Source organism: Corylus avellana, chromosome 6 (assembly GCF_965113065.1).
Source record: "Corylus avellana chromosome 6, dhCorAvel1.hap1.2, whole genome shotgun sequence".
Classification (NCBI taxonomy): Eukaryota; Viridiplantae; Streptophyta; class Magnoliopsida; order Fagales; family Betulaceae; genus Corylus; species Corylus avellana.
Genome location: NC_142495.1, coordinates 21,587,273 through 21,606,314, shown reverse-complemented (window position 1 = coordinate 21,606,314; position 19,042 = coordinate 21,587,273). Strand labels below are relative to the sequence as shown.

Sequence of the window (19,042 nt, the reverse complement as noted above, 5' to 3'; positions counted from 1 at the left end):
CTCTGAAAAATCATTGCAGAAGTTATGAGATTACAAATTATAGATGCTTACAGAAAAATCAAACATTCAAGACCTATATATGACATCAATATCCGCTAATCTATGACTACTTTTCAGTTGTAACACCAGATTTGTTCCTAACAAACTCAACTCAATGCATAGGTAGCTCACCTTTCTCGCTCTGAAAACAGATCACATCCACAACCCAAAAGTTTAAACAATCCTTATTCAAACAAAAATACAAATAACAGAAACGGAAAAAACATAGCCCTAACAGAAAAATAGTCATAAAAGCACATTTGCTCCTGAAAAGACTAGATCTACTCCTCATCAACTCAAAACGGTCGGGAAACTACGTCATTTTCCTCATAGATCGCTCATGAGAGTAGATCTAAAGAGAAAACTATTATTCAAAAACAAACAAAACAAGCAACACAACCAACAAATCAGCAACGACCAAAGTGAAGGAGATGATGGGCACCGGCCAGTGTTGGCACATGGTGGAGCGGATGGAGGAGAAGGGAGGCTCAACACCTTGGAGGGCGGGCCGTAGTGGCCGGGGTTGCTGATTTCTAGCCAAAAAACACCTACCAAAAAAAAAAAGTGCAGAAAGGGAGGGGGGATTAGGAGGGGGGGAGAGGAGAGGGGGAAGGGGGAAGAGGGAGAGGAGGAGGGAGCCTGAAGAAACTAAGCCATCGGTAAAAATAAGGCTAAAGAATATCAAGGAAAGATGATGACAGCATAGGCAACAATTATTGAAAAGATAGAAAGACAGGGAAAGTCTATTTGGAGCATTCTCATTGGGGCTAGCCCTTTAAGACATATCCTACAATCCAATTTGTAGAGAATTTGAATTTCTATTGGTAGTACAATTGAGCAAACAATATGCTTTATATGGCTATTCATTTTAACTAAGAAAATCGTTTAATTAGCAGATAGATTGAGTCTATGAGGGCGCAAGATATACTAATATAGTCTAATATAGTCTAAAAGCCTAAGCTAATGTGCTTGGATTTACTTAAGTATATTAACTACTATTTTCTTTATATTTTATCAATATAAGAGTACATGTTCTTTTTCTGGATGAATTGGAGTACCTTATTTGGATTTTTGTGGTTTTAATTGTACAGAAAATTGGAGAAGGAATTGCGAGGGGGAAGAACTCATTTTGTGGAGGTGAGTGGTCTGCCCATAAGCACCTATTTCAGTGCAGTGAATTAGCTGCTCTGGTTGAAGGAAAATGTGGATGCTGTTAAGGAGGCTGTGAAAGCAGGGGATGCTCTTTTTGATACTATAGACACTTGGTTAATCTGGAACTTAACAGGTGGCATAAATGGAGGAATGCATGTGTTTCCAAGTCAAAGATGTGTTGGATTCAATGCAGAAAGAGGCAGGGGAGGGAGGTGCTACTTTTAATAGTCTTTTGATGCAGATTCAGGTTTGGGCTTTCTTGTTTCTTTTGCCATATTTTTTTCCCTTTTAGCTTAATATTGTTTATGTTTGTTAAATTTATTAAGAAAATATCATAATGTCTTAATGTTGGTCTATAATCTGTTGGAAATAATTTTGGATGGTGCACAAATTCTCATTGATATAAAATAATTACAATATGAATATTAACAATAAAATAAATAAAATACAAGAGATGAAAATAGAGTATGGAAAGATCTCACAATGCTATAGAATCACGCAAGAGAGTTGTCCTTAAATGTTAATTCGTGCCTCCCGGAGTGTATAACTCGGTACAATCGGATCCTTTGACACGCAACCTCCCAGGATTAGATTATAGCGTCTATCTTCATTAAGGACGCACTTCCAACTAACGAAGAGTAATAGAACAACCCATTTGACAAAGTGAATGAAGAACTTCAAGTATTATTTCGTGGAAAAGCTAATAATATAGTATATGGATTTATGCCTCCAAAACCAATGTTTTTTCCAATCCTCTGTTTTTTATTTTAAAGAAAAGAATTGATCCTATATGTATATTTCTCAAAGCTGTAATCCTTTCTTATACAAACATGGTAGGCCATTTTCTTTAAAAGATCATTATATGTGACTCATGTATTAAGGTCAAATGGTCAGCACTTGACCATGCGTTAAGGACAAACGGTCTTTAACATAATGAAATAAATTAACCAACGGTAAAAAGAAATCAATGATTATAAAGTTTATACGGTCATAAACCATAAAGATAGATGATAAAATATGTTTGGTCATTAACTGTAAATATGATAAAATCTCATAAAAATATTTTAATGTCAAACGGTAAAATATTTGGAATAACTGAAAAATACTATTAAAACCAATAGCAAAATAATAAATTGTTTGTAACATACACAACATAATCTCCATGTTTGTTATTAGCTGTGACACAGAAGTAGTTGATATAGTAGTTCCATTTTCACACTGAAAAGTTGTCCTCACAGGATAAAAAAAAAAAAAAAAAAACACAACAGATCGGGGAGAATGGTTCACCATTTTTCTTTTTGGCCATTTTCCGGACAGGGATTTAGAAAGGAGAAATGTTAGAGGTCAATATTTTCTCCATATTTAGCCAATTTCATCTTACAAATCAACCATTAAATTTGTGAACTTACATGAACTCCATATAAGTCAATAGTGAACCCCACAAACTTATCTCATGTTTGAGACAATATTTCTTTTGTACCAAGAAGATACTACCGTTTTTTAAGCTAAAGTATAATTCAGAAAATTAATTGAATGTCTTTTGATGAGGAATTGCATATTCCTATTCCTAGGTAATCAGCGTTTCCGCACACTAAACGTAACCTAAATAATGAATTTTAACATTTGTTTAGTAGTCTCGACTAAGATTTCTACTTCTTCTTTTTCTTCTTGGGTAATTAATTCTCAACTATGAATTTTGGTCACTCTATGGAAATGAGAAAACAAATTGTAAATAGGATAAAAATTAGATTATGGAAGGTGTATTATTTAGGGGATTTCGCTTTGCTGCAATTTTGATTTAATTAAGTTATATATATATATATATTAATTTTACCTTCCTATGCGTTTACTTTGATTATGCTAGAGAGAAGCGATTTCTTAGTTAGCTATTAGTTAGCTAAATTTGGACAATTGCTAATAACCCTACTAAACTGATCAAGGCCATTTTTGGAGGCATTACACTAACAAACACTAACAACAATAGTGGTAGAAAAGCACTTGAAAACCCGAATTATCCATCCATTGTAGAAAGAAGTAATAAAGACTTAGCTCTATGTGCAATCCTTTGCTTAGCTTATGACACTAATGAACCCAAAATGTTTTGAAAGTCATGGCGGCCAAATGTACTATTGATTCAAATAAAAATTTAAAAAAAAGTGAGAAATTGTCTTATGGATTATGTAAATGAGTAAATAATTCTCAAGCTCGTCATTTATTTCAACTTTCTTCTACCTATTGTGAACTAGCATCCACCGAATAAAATGGTGAAATATTATAAATGAGTAAATAATAAGAAAATTCTAAGTTTTTGTAAATGAGTAAATAATTTAAAAGTGTTGCTTTGTACTTGAGGGTGAGTGACATATAAATTTTTTTGATTTAAAATACATTAATGTTTAATTTGAAAAGATAAAGAATATCGTATTGTTTTTCAATATTTCGAGTGGGGAAGAAATCTCTATAATATTTCCTAAAACCTTTGAGCAATAAAGAATCTGAAAAAAAAAAAAAAAAAAAAAAAACAGTGAGCAATATGCATGGAGCAAATTGTGACGCGTGTCATTAACTAAAGAAGCAATTACATAGAAGTGTGAAAGGTAGGTGAGAAAACTAAGTCAGGAAGTTATTGGAAATTTCAAACTTAAGTCTCTCTTTCTCTCTTAACGAGCCATTGAGTGCATTTTAACTAAAATCCAACTTGTCCATGTTTTCAAAAGCCGATAATTCTCCACAAAACAACACAAAAATTTTCAAAAAAAATTGAAACTACTTGCAGTTTCTCTAAACTAATATTAAAGATCAACCTACTTTGGGCAGGAAAGGATCCTTCTATCTGATTCAAAGTAAGATCCAGAATTCATAAGAGATTTGATTGCACTCAAAGATTTTATGATGCTAATGTTGAAATTGTTGACACTAAGGTCTCCAGATTCTTCAATCTTGACAATCTTGACAAGCTTTTAAAACCTAAAGTAAATATATTTAAAAATAAATAAAAACAAAGAAAAAAAATAGTATTTCTGATGTAGGACGATATTTACTTTTATTTTCGGTAAAAACGAAAATAAAGAAAATATCAAAAATGATATTGGAGCAGTGCCACTTGATTAGAACTTTACTCGTTCTCAAAGAATGGAAATACAAAAGGAAAAATTGTCTCAATTCCCGCTAATTGTCAATTTTTATATTAGGATTTTATTTTTATTTTATTATGACTTTATTTCCTTAATAGGATTAGATTTGCTTTAATTATTTTCCTTTCCTTATTAGGATTAGGTTTACTATTGTTATTAGAATTATGTTTACTTTCCTATTAGGATTAGATTTACTTTCTCTACTAGAAGTAGGTTTACTTTCTCTACAAAAATGAATAAAAAAATATTAAAAAATAGAACAAACGAAATAAATAAACAATTCAACAAAAATTAGTTATTACTTAAAACATATAAACATAAATTACAATATATTTTGTATAATTAACATCATTATTTTAATAAAAATAAAACGGAACAATGATGGTTGATCTAATTAATATAAAATTTCTTGCACAATTTAGTATTTCTTTTGGCGATATTTGAAAGGGGAGGCTCTATAAGAATGCCGTCGATAAATCCTAGACCTTCCTATGTGTTTTTCATACCACCCTAGATCTGAAGAGAGAGAAATGAAGAAGATAAGGAGGGAGGTTGTGATGTCCCAAAATATCAAAAATGATTTATTAAAAACAACTATTCACTTGAACTTATAAAACACTCCTTTTTACCTTTTAAAGAAGTGTCAATCCCCCAATCAAACTCTCACTAGAGAAATAGCCCTAAAAATCTAACTTCAACTCTTTGGCCGAACGTTCGATCATGGCCTTAGTGCGAAAGTTCGGCCGAGGGAGCATCCTAGACGTTTGTTGACCAAACTAAAACCATTAGGTATTGACCAAAAGTTCAACCTGCAAACTTAGAATCATTGTATAATAGTACACCAAACGTTCACACCTTAGTACTGAACGTGCAGTGACAGTCTGAAAAGTAATTTTAACCTATTGTCTACCCTTTTAGAGACCAGCACGCCTCCCACTCCTATAAATGCCCCTCACCTTTGCCCCTAAACCCACCCTTACACCAGAAACACTAACCCTAAAGTGAAAGGAGATTTTTTAGAGAGAAGGAGAAGGTTTTTGGGTGGTTTGCCATCTTCAAAGTAACTCTTGTCAATTCACCTAGCTTTCATGTTATTTTAGTGGTTTTCACGTTCCTTGCAATTTTTAAAGATGTCATGATGAGTTTTTGTATCATTTTCATTAGAATAGGAAAGGGTTTGTTAAATGTTTTAAAAACGATTCTTGTTTTACCTAGCTTTCGTAATATCATAGATTGTTATGCTTGCATGCACTTATTTAGAACCTAAGATGCAGTTTGTAACATAGTGATTTGAGGATAGGAGCCTAACATGCATTTTGGCCTTTGACCAAAATTTCTTTCTATTCTGGCCGAAGGTTTGCCCTCGAGTTCGAACGTTCGCTTATTTGACAAAACATTCGACCAATGTCCATAATGTGTAGGGGTTTCGTGATCTTTTACCTAGTTGTTCTCGATTAAGACCTTATGTGTTTCTAGTAAATCCTCTAATATTGTGTATAACAATGAACCATGTCTCGTTATAGCAGGAATTTAGAATGTTGGAAGACTCAACGAGCGTACGAGGTAAGTAAATACTTATGACAGTTTTCCTTCAAAACGTGCGATATGTCAGCTGGCTAAGCATGCGTATGTTATGAGCATGTTCGCCTTTTACACAACTTGGTAACTGTCTTAATAATTGATTAATGAGATGCATTGTATAGCATGGTACACCGGTACGTGTGGTATAACGGCCATAGGCTTACTACATATACTTGATTATATGTTCAAATGTGAGTTGGTGTGTTATATGAGCTTTGGATCCATTGGTTATTTCATGACCAGCACAACTATGTTTGATTGGCGGGTCACTACATGACGTACATTATTAGTAACATGGGCCACCCAATACCAGACTCGGTCGGGCTGCTAGTTTTGGATGTTAGCATTCAATGGTCAGGGCACCGACATTGTATTTAAAAAAACGCTTAACGACTCCAAAAACTTGTTTATCACAATTTATGCGGAATTAATAATATGAAGCAATAAACAATTCAATCACCAAAATATATAAAACAGTAAATCACGCAGACACAAATATTTTGGTGATGAAGAGGAAACTTTCTAGAAAACGCTCTAAAAGTAAAACTTCTTCGGGGCAGCCAAACCCAGAAAATCACTATCAAAAAATTATCTAGAGATTATAGACAGTATGAATACTTATAACCCTTTGCAAGACCTTAACTCTGTAAGATCGACAAGCTTCCAACTCATCTTCTCGCTCACAATCTTCTTCATCGTGATTCTCCTTTACCGGACCCTTCCGATAAATTTCTCAATCAAAGCACCATGAAACTAACAAAAATCCTCTAAGAGGAATACTCAAGCTTACACAGATTTTCTCTCTAAGTTCGGCCTCTCACAAAACCTAGCCTCCGATTTCGTGCCTCTCACTTCTATTAAGATGTATTTATAACATCTACAAAACCCTAGACTTGGGCCCACATAAAACAGACGTTTTGTACGAAAAACTTATGGGATGTCCGGACAGGGGAGCTTGCTGCCTGAATAGGGGCCTTGCGAACAAGCAAAAACAAGCTTGCTGGAATTGGTGTCCGGACACGCTGCTAGGATGTCCAGACACCCACTGCAGAGGAGGGAAAATCACATTCTAGAAATGCTGTCCAGCCTTGATCAATAGCTCCAATTGATGAGTGTTTGTGGTCCGATTGGGCTAAAACTTTGTAAAGATGTTCACGACACGTGAATCCTCATTGTGAACGGTGGAGATTGAATTCTGAGCATTGTATATCAGTGTTTGAGCCCGTGGATAGTATCCTCTGCATTTTGGAACCGAATTAAGCCAACAAAAATACTAACGAACTCCCCCTTTGGCAATTCGGTGACAAAACTAATATGCTGAGACATCCCATCATCTCTCCATCTTTACTCCCCATTTTTGTCACATAATGACAAAAGGTCTTCATTTTTCTTGAAACACTTCGGAAAATAAATCAAGGCATATGTGGAACAGGAATAATACAAGAAAAACTCATGATCACATATAAGCGAAAAATGCATGAAGATTAATGCGGATCATGGAGGCACATCAACACAAGCTCCCCCTTAATGTATGACTCATTTATCAACAAGAAACTGGAAAGAAGAAAAAAATAGGTTTCTCCCCCTCAAAAGTCAAATGAACACGCATGCTACACACATCAACGACTCATGTATTTCACAACATGCTCCAAATATGAAAAATATACATGAGACAAAAAATGGTAAGAAACTCATATTGCTTAACCCAAGCAAAGAAAAATGTTTCATTCAACCCATGCTTGTGTGGTGTGTGAGTAAGCCATTCAAAGAGAAAAATTATAACTTACAAAATGAGGAGAAAGATTCACCACCATGAGGTTTTGACAAGTATATCAAATCAAAAGTCAAATCTTATCATACTAGGGCCTAGCCACTCTTATCCTATGCATTTCTCTTTGTAAAGCAAATTGCACAAATTTGACACAATGAAATAAATTCCTTTTGGATATGATCTTTTGATTTTATTTGTTTCACTATTTTGTTTCTTTTTCTCTATGAAAAAGTGTCCTTAAACTGTTGGTGCTAATCACAAAAGAGAAAGCAGGAATTTCTAAGCCCTAGGGTCAACTAGCATATGATCAATTTGAAAAAATATGACTAGTCAAAAATCTCATATGGTTACCTAACAGACCTCGAAAATAAAGTTAAGCAAAACCTCAATTTAAGCTTAAATGTGCACAAGAAATAAAGCATAGGCAAAACGTACCACATAAGCTTAAGCTTTAGGTAACCACAAGAACAAGTCCAATGACACAAATTTTCATCTCATGCATATTAAGAGCATTCCAAGACGCAAGGAATTAAATCCATGAAAGCAACATGAGAAATTAATGGACTATCTAGGTGCATAAGACAAAAGAAAGAAAAGAAAACAACCAAAGCAAAATATTTTTGTCTTTTTGAAAATTTTCACAAAAGAAATGCACACAAACAAAAGTCAATTACAAAACAAATAAAACAAAAATGCAATGCAAAAAGAAAAACATCATGCTTTAGGATATGCAAAGATATGCAAAAAAAATCAATCCTAGGCATGTGGATGACTCACCTAACATAAGGTGAGATCACCACCACTCCCCCTCAAGGGATGAATGGTATCATCCTTCCTAACCCACACTTGAGAAATCTTAGGTCTAGACTCATAACTTTGCTCAAACTTATCTAGCCTAGATAGCACTTCTCTCATCATTATGACCAAACCCTCATTTCTTTCCCAGAATAGGAATTTCCACTTTTATGCTGATGGGATTTCAAATCAAAACACTTTGGTCGAATATGACCAACCTTTCCACAATGATGACAAGTGGGCACAAACCTTTTAGAAGGTAATTTTCTAAGAGGATGCATGACTCTAGGCTTAGGGTAAGATGCATGATGCTGAACATAAATTTTCTTACCTTTCTTACCATGGAGAGTTAGAGCAGTTGCTTGATTTTCTTTCTTAGGAGCAGCTCTGAATTTCAAACAGTTTGGTCTAATGTGACCAACAATCCCACAATGGTGACATGTAGAAACAAACTTACCTTGAGTTTATTTAACCGAAGGAGTCTTGAAAAAATTAGCATTGGCTTCTTTAACATTCACAGGCTTAACATTCAAAGACTCATTAAAAGCATGTGAAGTAGATGCATCAGCATTATCGGCAATCATACTAGGCTTGTTATAAACAAATTCTTCAATACAAAGAAAGCTTTTCAAAAAGCACAAAAATCTCTTATTTCAAAGAATCAATCAAGATATGTGATTTAGACAAATCATTCGCCAAGGATTCTTTCTCAGATTTCAAAGAGTCAATTAAGACATGTGATTCAGACAATTCATTAGCCAATGACTCTATATCATGCATAGCATCTTTAAGTTTACTGGAAACCTTGTTATAGGCTTTGAACACTACTTTAAAATCATTATACAACTGTTGAACATTAATCTCATCATTAGAATTAATGAAACTAAACTAAGAGGTATTCATGGCAAAAAGAAGTCAAGGATCTACACTCAGGAGTTTAATCCTTCACGGAGTGAACCTGCTTTGATACCAATTGAAAAAACACTTAACGAATCCAAAAACTTGTTTATCACAATTTATACGGAATTAATAATATGAAGCAATAAACAATCCAATCACCAAAATATATAAAACAAAAAATCACGCAGACACAGATATTTTGGTAACGAATAGGAAACCTTTTAGAAAACACTCCAAAAGCAAAACCTCTCCGGAGCAGTCAAACCCAGGAAATCACTATCAAAAGATTATCTAGAGATTACAAATACTAAGAACACTTACAACCCTTTGCAAGACCTTGAATCTGTAAGATCGACAAGCCTCTAACTCGTCTCCTCGCTCACAATCTTCTTCAACGTGATTCTCTTTTACTGGACCCTTCCGATAGACTTCTCAATTAAAGCACAATGAAACTAACAAAAATCCTCTAAGAGGAATACTCAGGCTTACACAGATTTTCTCTCTAAGTTCAGCCTCTCACAAAACCTAGCCTCCGATTTTGTGCCTCTCTCTTCTATTAAGATGTATTTATAACATCTACAAAACCCTAGACTGGGCCCATATAAAGCAGACGTTTTGTATGTAAAACTTACGGGTTGTCCGGACAAGGGAGCTTGCTGTCCGGACAGCGGCCTTGCAAGCAAGCAAAAACAGGCTTCCTAGAATTGGTGTCCGGACAGGCTGCTAGGCTGTCCGGTCACCCACTGCAGAGGAGGAAAAATCGCATTTTGGAAATGTTGTCTAGCCTTGGTCAACAACTCCGATCGATGAACGTTTCTGGTCCGATTGAGCTAAAACTTTGTAGGGATGTTCATGACACGTGAATCCTCATTGTCAACGGTGGAGATTGGATTATAAGCATTCTATATCAGTGTTTGAGCCCGTGGATAATACCCTCTGCATTTTGGAACCGAATTAAGCCAACAAAAATACTCACAGTATTGATCTTTCGAGACAGAGCTAACCCTACTAAGAATTCGTAATATCTTGGGTAGACCATACATGATAATTACGACTTATTAAAGCATTAGTTTTCTGCATTAAAATTTATAGGCGATTGCCACTGGGATTACACCTACTTCCTGTCAAAATAAAAACCGTACTTTTATGATATAATAATAGAGACAACACCTCATTCAAATTTCTTACTCAAAATGCACGTTTATTTTCGTTCATAAATACTGGCTCATAGGTTGCCTATTTTGAGGAAACCCCTTTCTGAGAAGATGCCAATGGCATGTTTGCCACATCAGGTTATTTAAGAAAAGTCAGGGGTCCAGTTTGCATAATCCAGGTTTGATTAGAATATCTGCATTTTAATTAGTAGCTCCATAGGCACGATGATAATGTATGCATATTCTATGATTTCTAGATATCTCAAATTTGTCGATTTCACCTTCCTCTACATTCACTCTAATTATGCTTGAGGGGTGATTCCTCAGTTAGTTACCAATTAACTGATTTGGGGAAATTGCCAGTAACCCTGCCAAACTAGTAAATGCTATTTTTTGGGCCGTTACAAAGGCCATTCTTAAAAGTTGTGCCTCTCTAAACTTCGAGGACCCCTACCTAGAAGTAATTTAACCTCTAACTTATTGTTCTTTTACATGTTTTTTATTGTTTAAATTCACTCTTAAACATATTGGTTGTTTGTCTAAGAAAAATATATGATTTGCTAATGAGTTGTTTTTATATAAATGAGTCTTGCATGAGAAAAATAAGGATTAGAATACAAAGTTTATATTATGAAAATGAACAGTAGTTAAGCGACTATAATATAGGATGATGATGTTTTAAACAATGGGTTGGGGTGTAATAAATAAAAGTTATCACCTTTGAGCGTTTTGGATGACGTATGAGAATAAACTTGGTTGATATCTTGTATAGTGTATTAATTGTTCTAGGACTTCAATGATTAAGTTAAAGTTAAGTGGTTGCATGAAACTAGGATTTTGGTTGATTTCCTAGGTTTATAGCTTTTGCTATAGGAGAACGAACGTTTGAAGGGAGTATGTGAACTTTTTCCTTAAAAAACAAAATTTGGGGGTGACTGAACCACTTCCACAGTATATGGGTTGGCTTTGCTACTAGAGTATTTGATTAAATGATTAAATTTACATATTTCCACTAGTTTAAGCGTTTGAGACGGTGATTTAACATTATATCAAAGTCAGAGGTCATAAGTTTGAACCCTCATTTTTCATGTGTTGGGTCTCACCTTTTAACAAACAAGTGATGATTTAATATCTGCCACCTCCTAAAACTAGGGGTGTCAAAAATTACCGGGAAACCGGAACCGAAACCGGAAAACCGGGAAACCGGGGACCCGGTTCCGGTTTCGGTTTGAAAAATTCAAAAACCGGGTACCCCGGTTCCGGTCCCGGTTTTTGGTATCCTGTTTTTACCGGGAATACCGGAACCGGGTTTATATATATATATTAATTGTTTTACACTGAGGATAATCTCTATGAATATTTTTTAATGTTTTTAATATAATATATATATTATATTAAAAACTTTGATTTTTTTAGGATTTTTGGGCTTTTTTAGGTTTATGTTTTTTAATTATTTGGAACAATCACAACAAAACCTCTTTAATCAAGACAAAAAAACTAATATATTTTTTTTTTAAATGAGACAACTTATGAAAAAAAAAAAATGGGCTTATTTTAGGCCCAACACCTAAAATAAGCCCAAAAACCAATTTTCTTCAAAAACCGGTTACCGGACTGGGTAAAACCGGAACCGGCCGGTAACCGGGGTTCCGGTTCCGGTTTTGGCCAAAAACCGAGAAACCGGACCGGATTAACACCCCTACCTAAAACCAAAGGGTGGCCTCTTCTCAAAATTAAAGCTCAGGAGTTTAGTTATGCAATTTTTGGGGTTTCGTGCGGGGGATGGGAGTAATATTTTCTTGTGGCTAGATTCTTTGCATCCGGATGGTATTTTGTTGGATGATGAATATAGCTACCTGGTTTTTTATGATTCTAGGGGTTTTTTAGAGGCTATGGCCTCTAGTGTGTTGGTTAGAAGGGAGTTGGTGTGGCATCCTGCTAGGTCTGAGCAGCTTGTGCACATTCAGAGTCAGCTTTTCAAAGTGAAAATTGTAGCTGAGGATAGAGTTCTTTGGGTGACACCAAAGAATGATTCTTACACTTGTAGAGATACATGGGAAGGTATATGGTCCAAGAGATCTGTGGTTGACTGGGGGAGTCTTGTTTGGTTTCCTCTTGCTATTCCTCGACAAACTTTAATTTTTTTCGTGTGTTTGGCTGTCAAAAACAGCCTCTCAACTGGTTACTCTCTATTGAGCTGGGGATATATATATATATATATATTGGTGATACAAGTTGTTTTTTTTTTCCGCCGGCAGTGTGCAGAATGCAGGGGCCATCTCTTTTTTGAGTGTGGTTTTAGCAGGAGAATTTGGAGGGCTTTGATGAACAAGTGTTGTATTGTAAATCCTCTTAAAATGTTGATTTGTGTAAAAATTGGGGAATTGTGCCCTCTGTTGCAGTTTGAAGTATAGGTGTTCTAGTTTTGCCTTCGTATTTTGGCTTTTCTTGTGTTGCTGGAGTTTGTTGGGCTAGAGGTGTTCGTTGAGTTGTTTTTGTACAATTTGTTTCAGCTTGTTTTGTTTTAGTGTAATTGGCGTCTTTCGTTTATAATATTTTCATTCAACCAAAAAAAAAAAAAAAAACAACCAAAAGATTGTTATTGAATCCATATTAATGTTACAGAGTTAAAGGATAGAGAAATTTATAATGCTATAGAAAAATAGAGAGAAGTGCAAACAAAAAGAAAATAGAGACAAATAATTTTACTAGTAGTTTGGCGTTAGACACTTACGTTCACTACAATAATAAATTCTTATATGGGTATATTGTGGTCTTATTGCGTGATATGATGTGTACAAGATGCTTTATTTATAGTGCTTACAACTTATTTGAATTTATACAAAGAGTATACTACAATTTCTCCCGGTGTTCTCCTCATCTAATGGATATTGTTTTCTAAAAAAGAAAAAAGCAAAAAGCAAAAAAAAAAAAAACTTACCCCACTCATCCTTCATATTTTTTTTAGAAAACAATATCCATATCGAATCAGGAAAACACCATGAAAACACGATGAAGAATTGTAGCATTTCTCTTATACAAATCCAATCTAATCATAATCAATGCCCTTCATTTATGGTAAGTTAGTCCTCATCAAATCCTTAAATTTAGGGTACTCCAACCATCATTTATAACAAGGATTTATATCCTTATCATATACTTTAATATCCTACCCCAAACGTAAGCTTGAGTTTGGAAAGAGATGAATTTTTCTTTTTCTTTTTTTTTTTGGGAGAGGGGGGGGGGGGGGGGAGAACCGGAGATGGTCGGTAGTGGTGGCCAGAAAATCGCCAGAGTTGGTGGCGGCTGGCAACGGTGATCAAAGATGGACTTTTAGCAACATTAGGCCGAAAATAGGCTAAACAATGGGCCAAAAAAGTGGGTCAACTTGAGCCGAAGATGGGGCCAATTATAAGCCTAAAATGGTCCTAGATCATCAAATAAGACCAACATAAGCCAAAAAATATAGCCAAACTATGGGCCTAAAATGGACTTTGGTCATCAACCAAGACCAATAAAAAAGTCGGGCCTGAGTCAACAACAAAAGCAAAAAGATTAGGCCGACAAAAGGCATGAAAAAATATAGGCCATTTAGCTTCTTGTTTTTTCAACCCATTTATTTTTCTTCTGGAACCTACAGGTGTTGAATGTGAATCTAATGAAGATAAACGCGGATTCACGATGGTGGATGCGGATCTGGTGATAAAGTTGAAGCACATCTTCCAAATTAGCAATGGCGTGCGAAAGCTCAGTGGATGAGGGAGACAAGGAAAGACACGCCTGCCGATTCGGAAACTTTGACGACTCACGATTTCTTTGCATTCTCTTATTCGTCCACGGCTTTGTGTCATGAATCATACTGTGAAGACTCAACACGATCATTGCTTCTGTGATGGCGGAAGAAAAATAAAGAAAGTCCACATAATCATTTAGGATTGCTAGTCAATGGCTATGATACCATGAAGAATTCATAACACTATAAAAATATAAAGAGAATAGCAAAAGAAAGAAAGAAAAAACTAATGATTTTTCTGGTGGTTTTGTTAGAAATGGGTCTTGGGCCTAACTCAACCCAAAAGCTAGCTCATGAGTTGAGGTTTTCCCTCAACTTATAAATGGCTCATCTCCTTAATACCCACAGGCAATGTGGGACTTCCAACACGCCCCCTCACGTGTGGCGGGAGGACATCCAAGCCAACACGTGCGACAATGGGTGACGGTGGGCCACAGCCAATTAATTGAGTTAGGCTCTGATACCATGTTAGAAATGGGTCTTGGGCCTAACTCAACCCAAAAGCTAGCTCATGAGTTGAGGTTTTCTCTCACCTTATAAATGGCCCATCTCCTTAATACCCAGGCAGTGTGGGACTTCCAACAGATTTGGCGTTAGAAACTTACATCGACCACTAGAATAGAATCTTACAGAACTACACTGATCTTATTGCTTGATATGATTGTGTACCTTCTATTTATAGAGTTTACAAATTATTTCAATTTACTCAAATCCCTTAGTTTAGAATAATTCAATCATAATTAAATCCCTAAGTTTAGAGTATACCCAAGTGGATAACATTGGTCATTGCACAATCAATTTTCAAAGTAGACATTGATGTGAGTTGTGAAAGCTCTTCTTTGCCACCAATATATATCATCTTTAAGGTTAAACCAACTCAACAAGGATCATTAGAAGAAGAAAAAATAAGAAAAAAACTCAACAAGGAATCTCAAAGCTCATCAATGCTCTTTTTGTAAGTCAAATGGTGTTCATAAAATGTTACTTCCTTTTAGATATGGTAACATGCTTAGTGCGTATTTGAGATTGCGTTTGAGAAATAGAACTTTTAAGTCAAAAAGTGTTTTTTGGCAAAGGCTTTATTTTTAACATTTGGTCAAAAGTGTTTTTTGGTCATTTTTAGAGTAAAAAAGTCAAATAAATACTTCTGAAATTTTTTACCAAACATGCCAACTTTTGTTTGATACAACTTTTTAAATATTAAAACTATTTTTTAGCCTCAATAACACAATTCCAAACAAGCTCTTAGAATTTAAAGTTTGGAATATAGACAAAGCAAGAACAAAGCTCGTCTTTGGGTTAGTTGGAGTTCATGGGCAAATAAAAATGCCAAAGGATGAAACTAACGAGTTTTTGTTATTTTTCCTATTTGGGTTTTCATATCAAAGTGTGGTTTCTCATATTATTTAATTATGTGATTTATTACAATATTAATTATTAATGTGAGACAAAGTTTATCAAAGATAAACTACTCGTCTAGTGATCATTAATCAATCACATATGTTACAATTTGTGATCCGCCCATTATATGCTTTATTTTTGGCTCAACTCTATAACATTAATGTGTACTCAATAACAATTCTTACTTACAATTTCTCTTGAGCCATTGTCTTTGGACTTTGGCTTTTGTAATGTGACAATGATTTTTATTCTTATTGGCTGTGTTTGGCAAAGGCCAGACCAGACCCAAAAATCAAAAAACTTATTCTCAAAATTAACTCCAACATTCTTACTTTTTATATCACATCAATCACTTTTTATTACTATTCAAATAAAAAAATCACTACAAAACAAATTTTTTCACTTTTTTTATACAAAATATTCTTATTTTTTTCTCTCATATCAATCAAATCTGTTACAATACTGTTCCACTCTCTTTTTCTATTCCATTGCCAAACACAGCCAATATATAAGCTGTGTTTGGGAAAGAACTCAAAAAAAAAAGGACTCTATTATTCCTTTCAAAATCAACCACAACATTTTCACTTTCTACATCATATCAATCACTTTTTATTATTATTCAGATAAAAAAATCACTATAAAACAATTTTTTTTTTTTAACCTTTTTATACAAAATATTCTTACCTTTTTTTTTTTTTTTTTTTTTCTCACATCAATCAAATCTGCTACAGTCCACTTCATTTTTAAAGTCTTTTAGCAAACACAACAAAAGACTCTTGACTATTGATCAGCGACAGAACACGGAAAAGACGTTTCCACAATCACACGACAAGCATGGTATCTAACCACATGATTACACAACTCACAAAATTTACTTAATAAAATTAATTTCGTTTAGCATAATGTTTATGTATTAAAAGTATTTTTTTTTTAATTTCGTATAACACAATCACAAGTACAAGTAGACTCTTAAAAACAGGATGAGTAAGTTCCTAAAATTTAACAAACAAAAAAACAAAACCCCAATAGGTCTTTTCCCCGGTTTCCCCAAATTTTTGGTCTACAAAATGTCTTTTTCAGTGAAAAATCCACCGATTTATTCCCTTTGAGCCAAAGTCAATGCCCAGGATTTGAAAAGACTGCTTATCCATTACCATATCTTTTAACTGTTTACCCTTTAAAAATCAAAACAAAAAAGAGACCTTTAACCCTTTGTTTTTTTACCATATTGATTCACCCCTCCAGAGTCCAAACAGTTAAGTCAACCGTATTTTCACTATTGAAGTACCCATCCTGACCGTTCATTTGACAGTTGAAGGACGGTGTATGCAAATAGTTTCGAATTTTGAACTAATAAGCCAGCTTCAGATAGATCGGACCGCTACTTTCCCAATAATGTCATACGAGTCCTAGATACCCAAGGACGAATCCTGGCCATTTATTTTGTCAGACAAAGGCGCCGCTCACTTCCTGCAAGTAATTCTCTGTCGGTCATTAAATCCAACGGCTCTCAGCCTTGAATGCTCTCAAGTCACCACTCACAATATAGAGGCCCTCCTCCAGCCTTCCAATTTTCAAGTCAGCCTTGTCAAAAATTAATTATTTTCTTTTAAAAAAAGATTGTGCTTCTTTAAAAATTAAAATGTAAATGAAAAGCAAATCCGCGCGTGACTTCACTTTCCAACAACATCGATGAATTAGAGCCGCCATTTAGCAAAGAGTTTCGATGTTCTACGAACCTAAATCTAGTTAAACTTTATTGAGAAATCACCACGCGCATCCAGCTCGAGTGTAACTCACGAACGCCACCAACCATTTGATAAACGATAAATACACGAAACCAAAACAACTAAAACAAGATTTAATTGAAGCAACATTGTTGATTAAAATTGGGAAATTAAATCCATAAATAAAATATAATTACGTATTGTTACAAAATCAAGAAGAAGAAGAAGAAGAAGAAGAAGAATTAGGAATGATGATCTGAAGGAGATTGGAGAGGGAACAAAGGCAAAAGCTCAGGCGGGTCGGACCCTCTTGGGGTACTGAGAGGGCTCGGGTGCAAGTAGAAACCCTTCTCGGCAATGGCTCTCTCTTCCTCCTCCTCCACCTCGCGCGGCGTCCTCGGGCTCCCACGCGCGTAGAACTCCAGCGGCGACACGGGGGAGAAGATCATGGGCCTTAGGGGAGGCCCGGAAGGGCCCAAGTTGTTGAAGTTGGCCCTGCCCATGCAGTGTTTGTTGAAGGCGGTGGAGTGGTCGATGTCGAGCTCCAGCTTTTTGGTGGCGTGCCTGCGCTCGTGGAGCTTGAAGGCGGGTTTTCTGGGACCCATTTCGGCGGCCGAAATGGTTCCCGCGGGTTTGGGTTTGCCGGTGAGAGGGAGCTTTTGCGCTGACGGGTCGTCTGGGGCTCCCGTTAGTCTCTGGACCACCGCCCGGAAGGTTGAGGGGTCGGCTTGGACGAAGGTGGTGTTGGGTGAGGTCGGGTCGGATGAATAGGTTGGTGAGTGCATGTTGCTGTTGGCGTTGGAGGCCATCAGAGAGAAAGAAAGAAAGACAGAGAGAGCACGAAGTGAGAAAGAAAGCGGGAGGGAGGGCGGAAACGTGAGGTTTTATATCGTGCGCTAGGAGAGAGAGAGAGAGAGAGAGAGAAAGACAGAGACAGAGAGATTGGCGTATTTGGTTTTTGTTTTGAGTTATGGTTGTTTTGGGCGGTCTGTGCTTTATGGGATACCGTGCGGTGGAAATGTCGTCAGAAACTGACATACGGGAAGACGGGCTCCGATGAGAGAAGTGTGTTAATCTGCTATTTTAATTTCGTGATATTTTGATGACTAAATTCTACTCGGTTAACACAATGTATTTCAAGTGATTTATAATATTATTTATTTTTAAAAAAAATAGAAATATAACTCACTTAAAATATTTTATGTAAAGGCAAAATCAAGAATTTTAGTACGAAGGAAACAAATTTCTTTTTTAAAAAAAAAATATTTGAGATGGGAGATAATTAATTTTTGAAGCTCTACCTCTAAAAAAAACATATATCTGAATAATTTTTTAAATTTTTTGAGAATTAATATATGGCTTGATAGAGCTGAAAACCCTTGATATCATGCTGATAAATAAGTATAAAGTGTAGCGTTTTATTTTAACTTTTACTTTAAAAAAAAAATGTGACATTAAAGCTGAAGTAGAAAGAATGGGGCAACTTCTTAGTGGCTTCAAGTATTTGTTTTAATTTTGTCATAGTCAACATATAATTTAAGTCAATTTAGAAGCCTGTTTTTTCTTCAATTTAGAAGGCTTTTAAGTCATAAGTC

At 35.3% G+C, this 19,042-nt stretch overlaps 1 protein-coding gene across 1 annotated transcript; it reads right to left on the bottom strand.

Moving 5' to 3' along the window:
- Positions 1–17,659: 17,659 nt before the first annotated feature.
- Positions 17,660–18,322, bottom strand: LOC148585019 (VQ motif-containing protein 11-like). Its single transcript, XM_088517923.1, has one exon. It carries the CDS (start codon positions 18,254–18,256, stop codon positions 17,690–17,692), a length of 567 nt encoding a protein of 188 aa, XP_088374049.1. The 5' UTR covers positions 18,257–18,322; the 3' UTR covers positions 17,660–17,689.
- Positions 18,323–19,042: the final 720 nt, after the last annotated feature.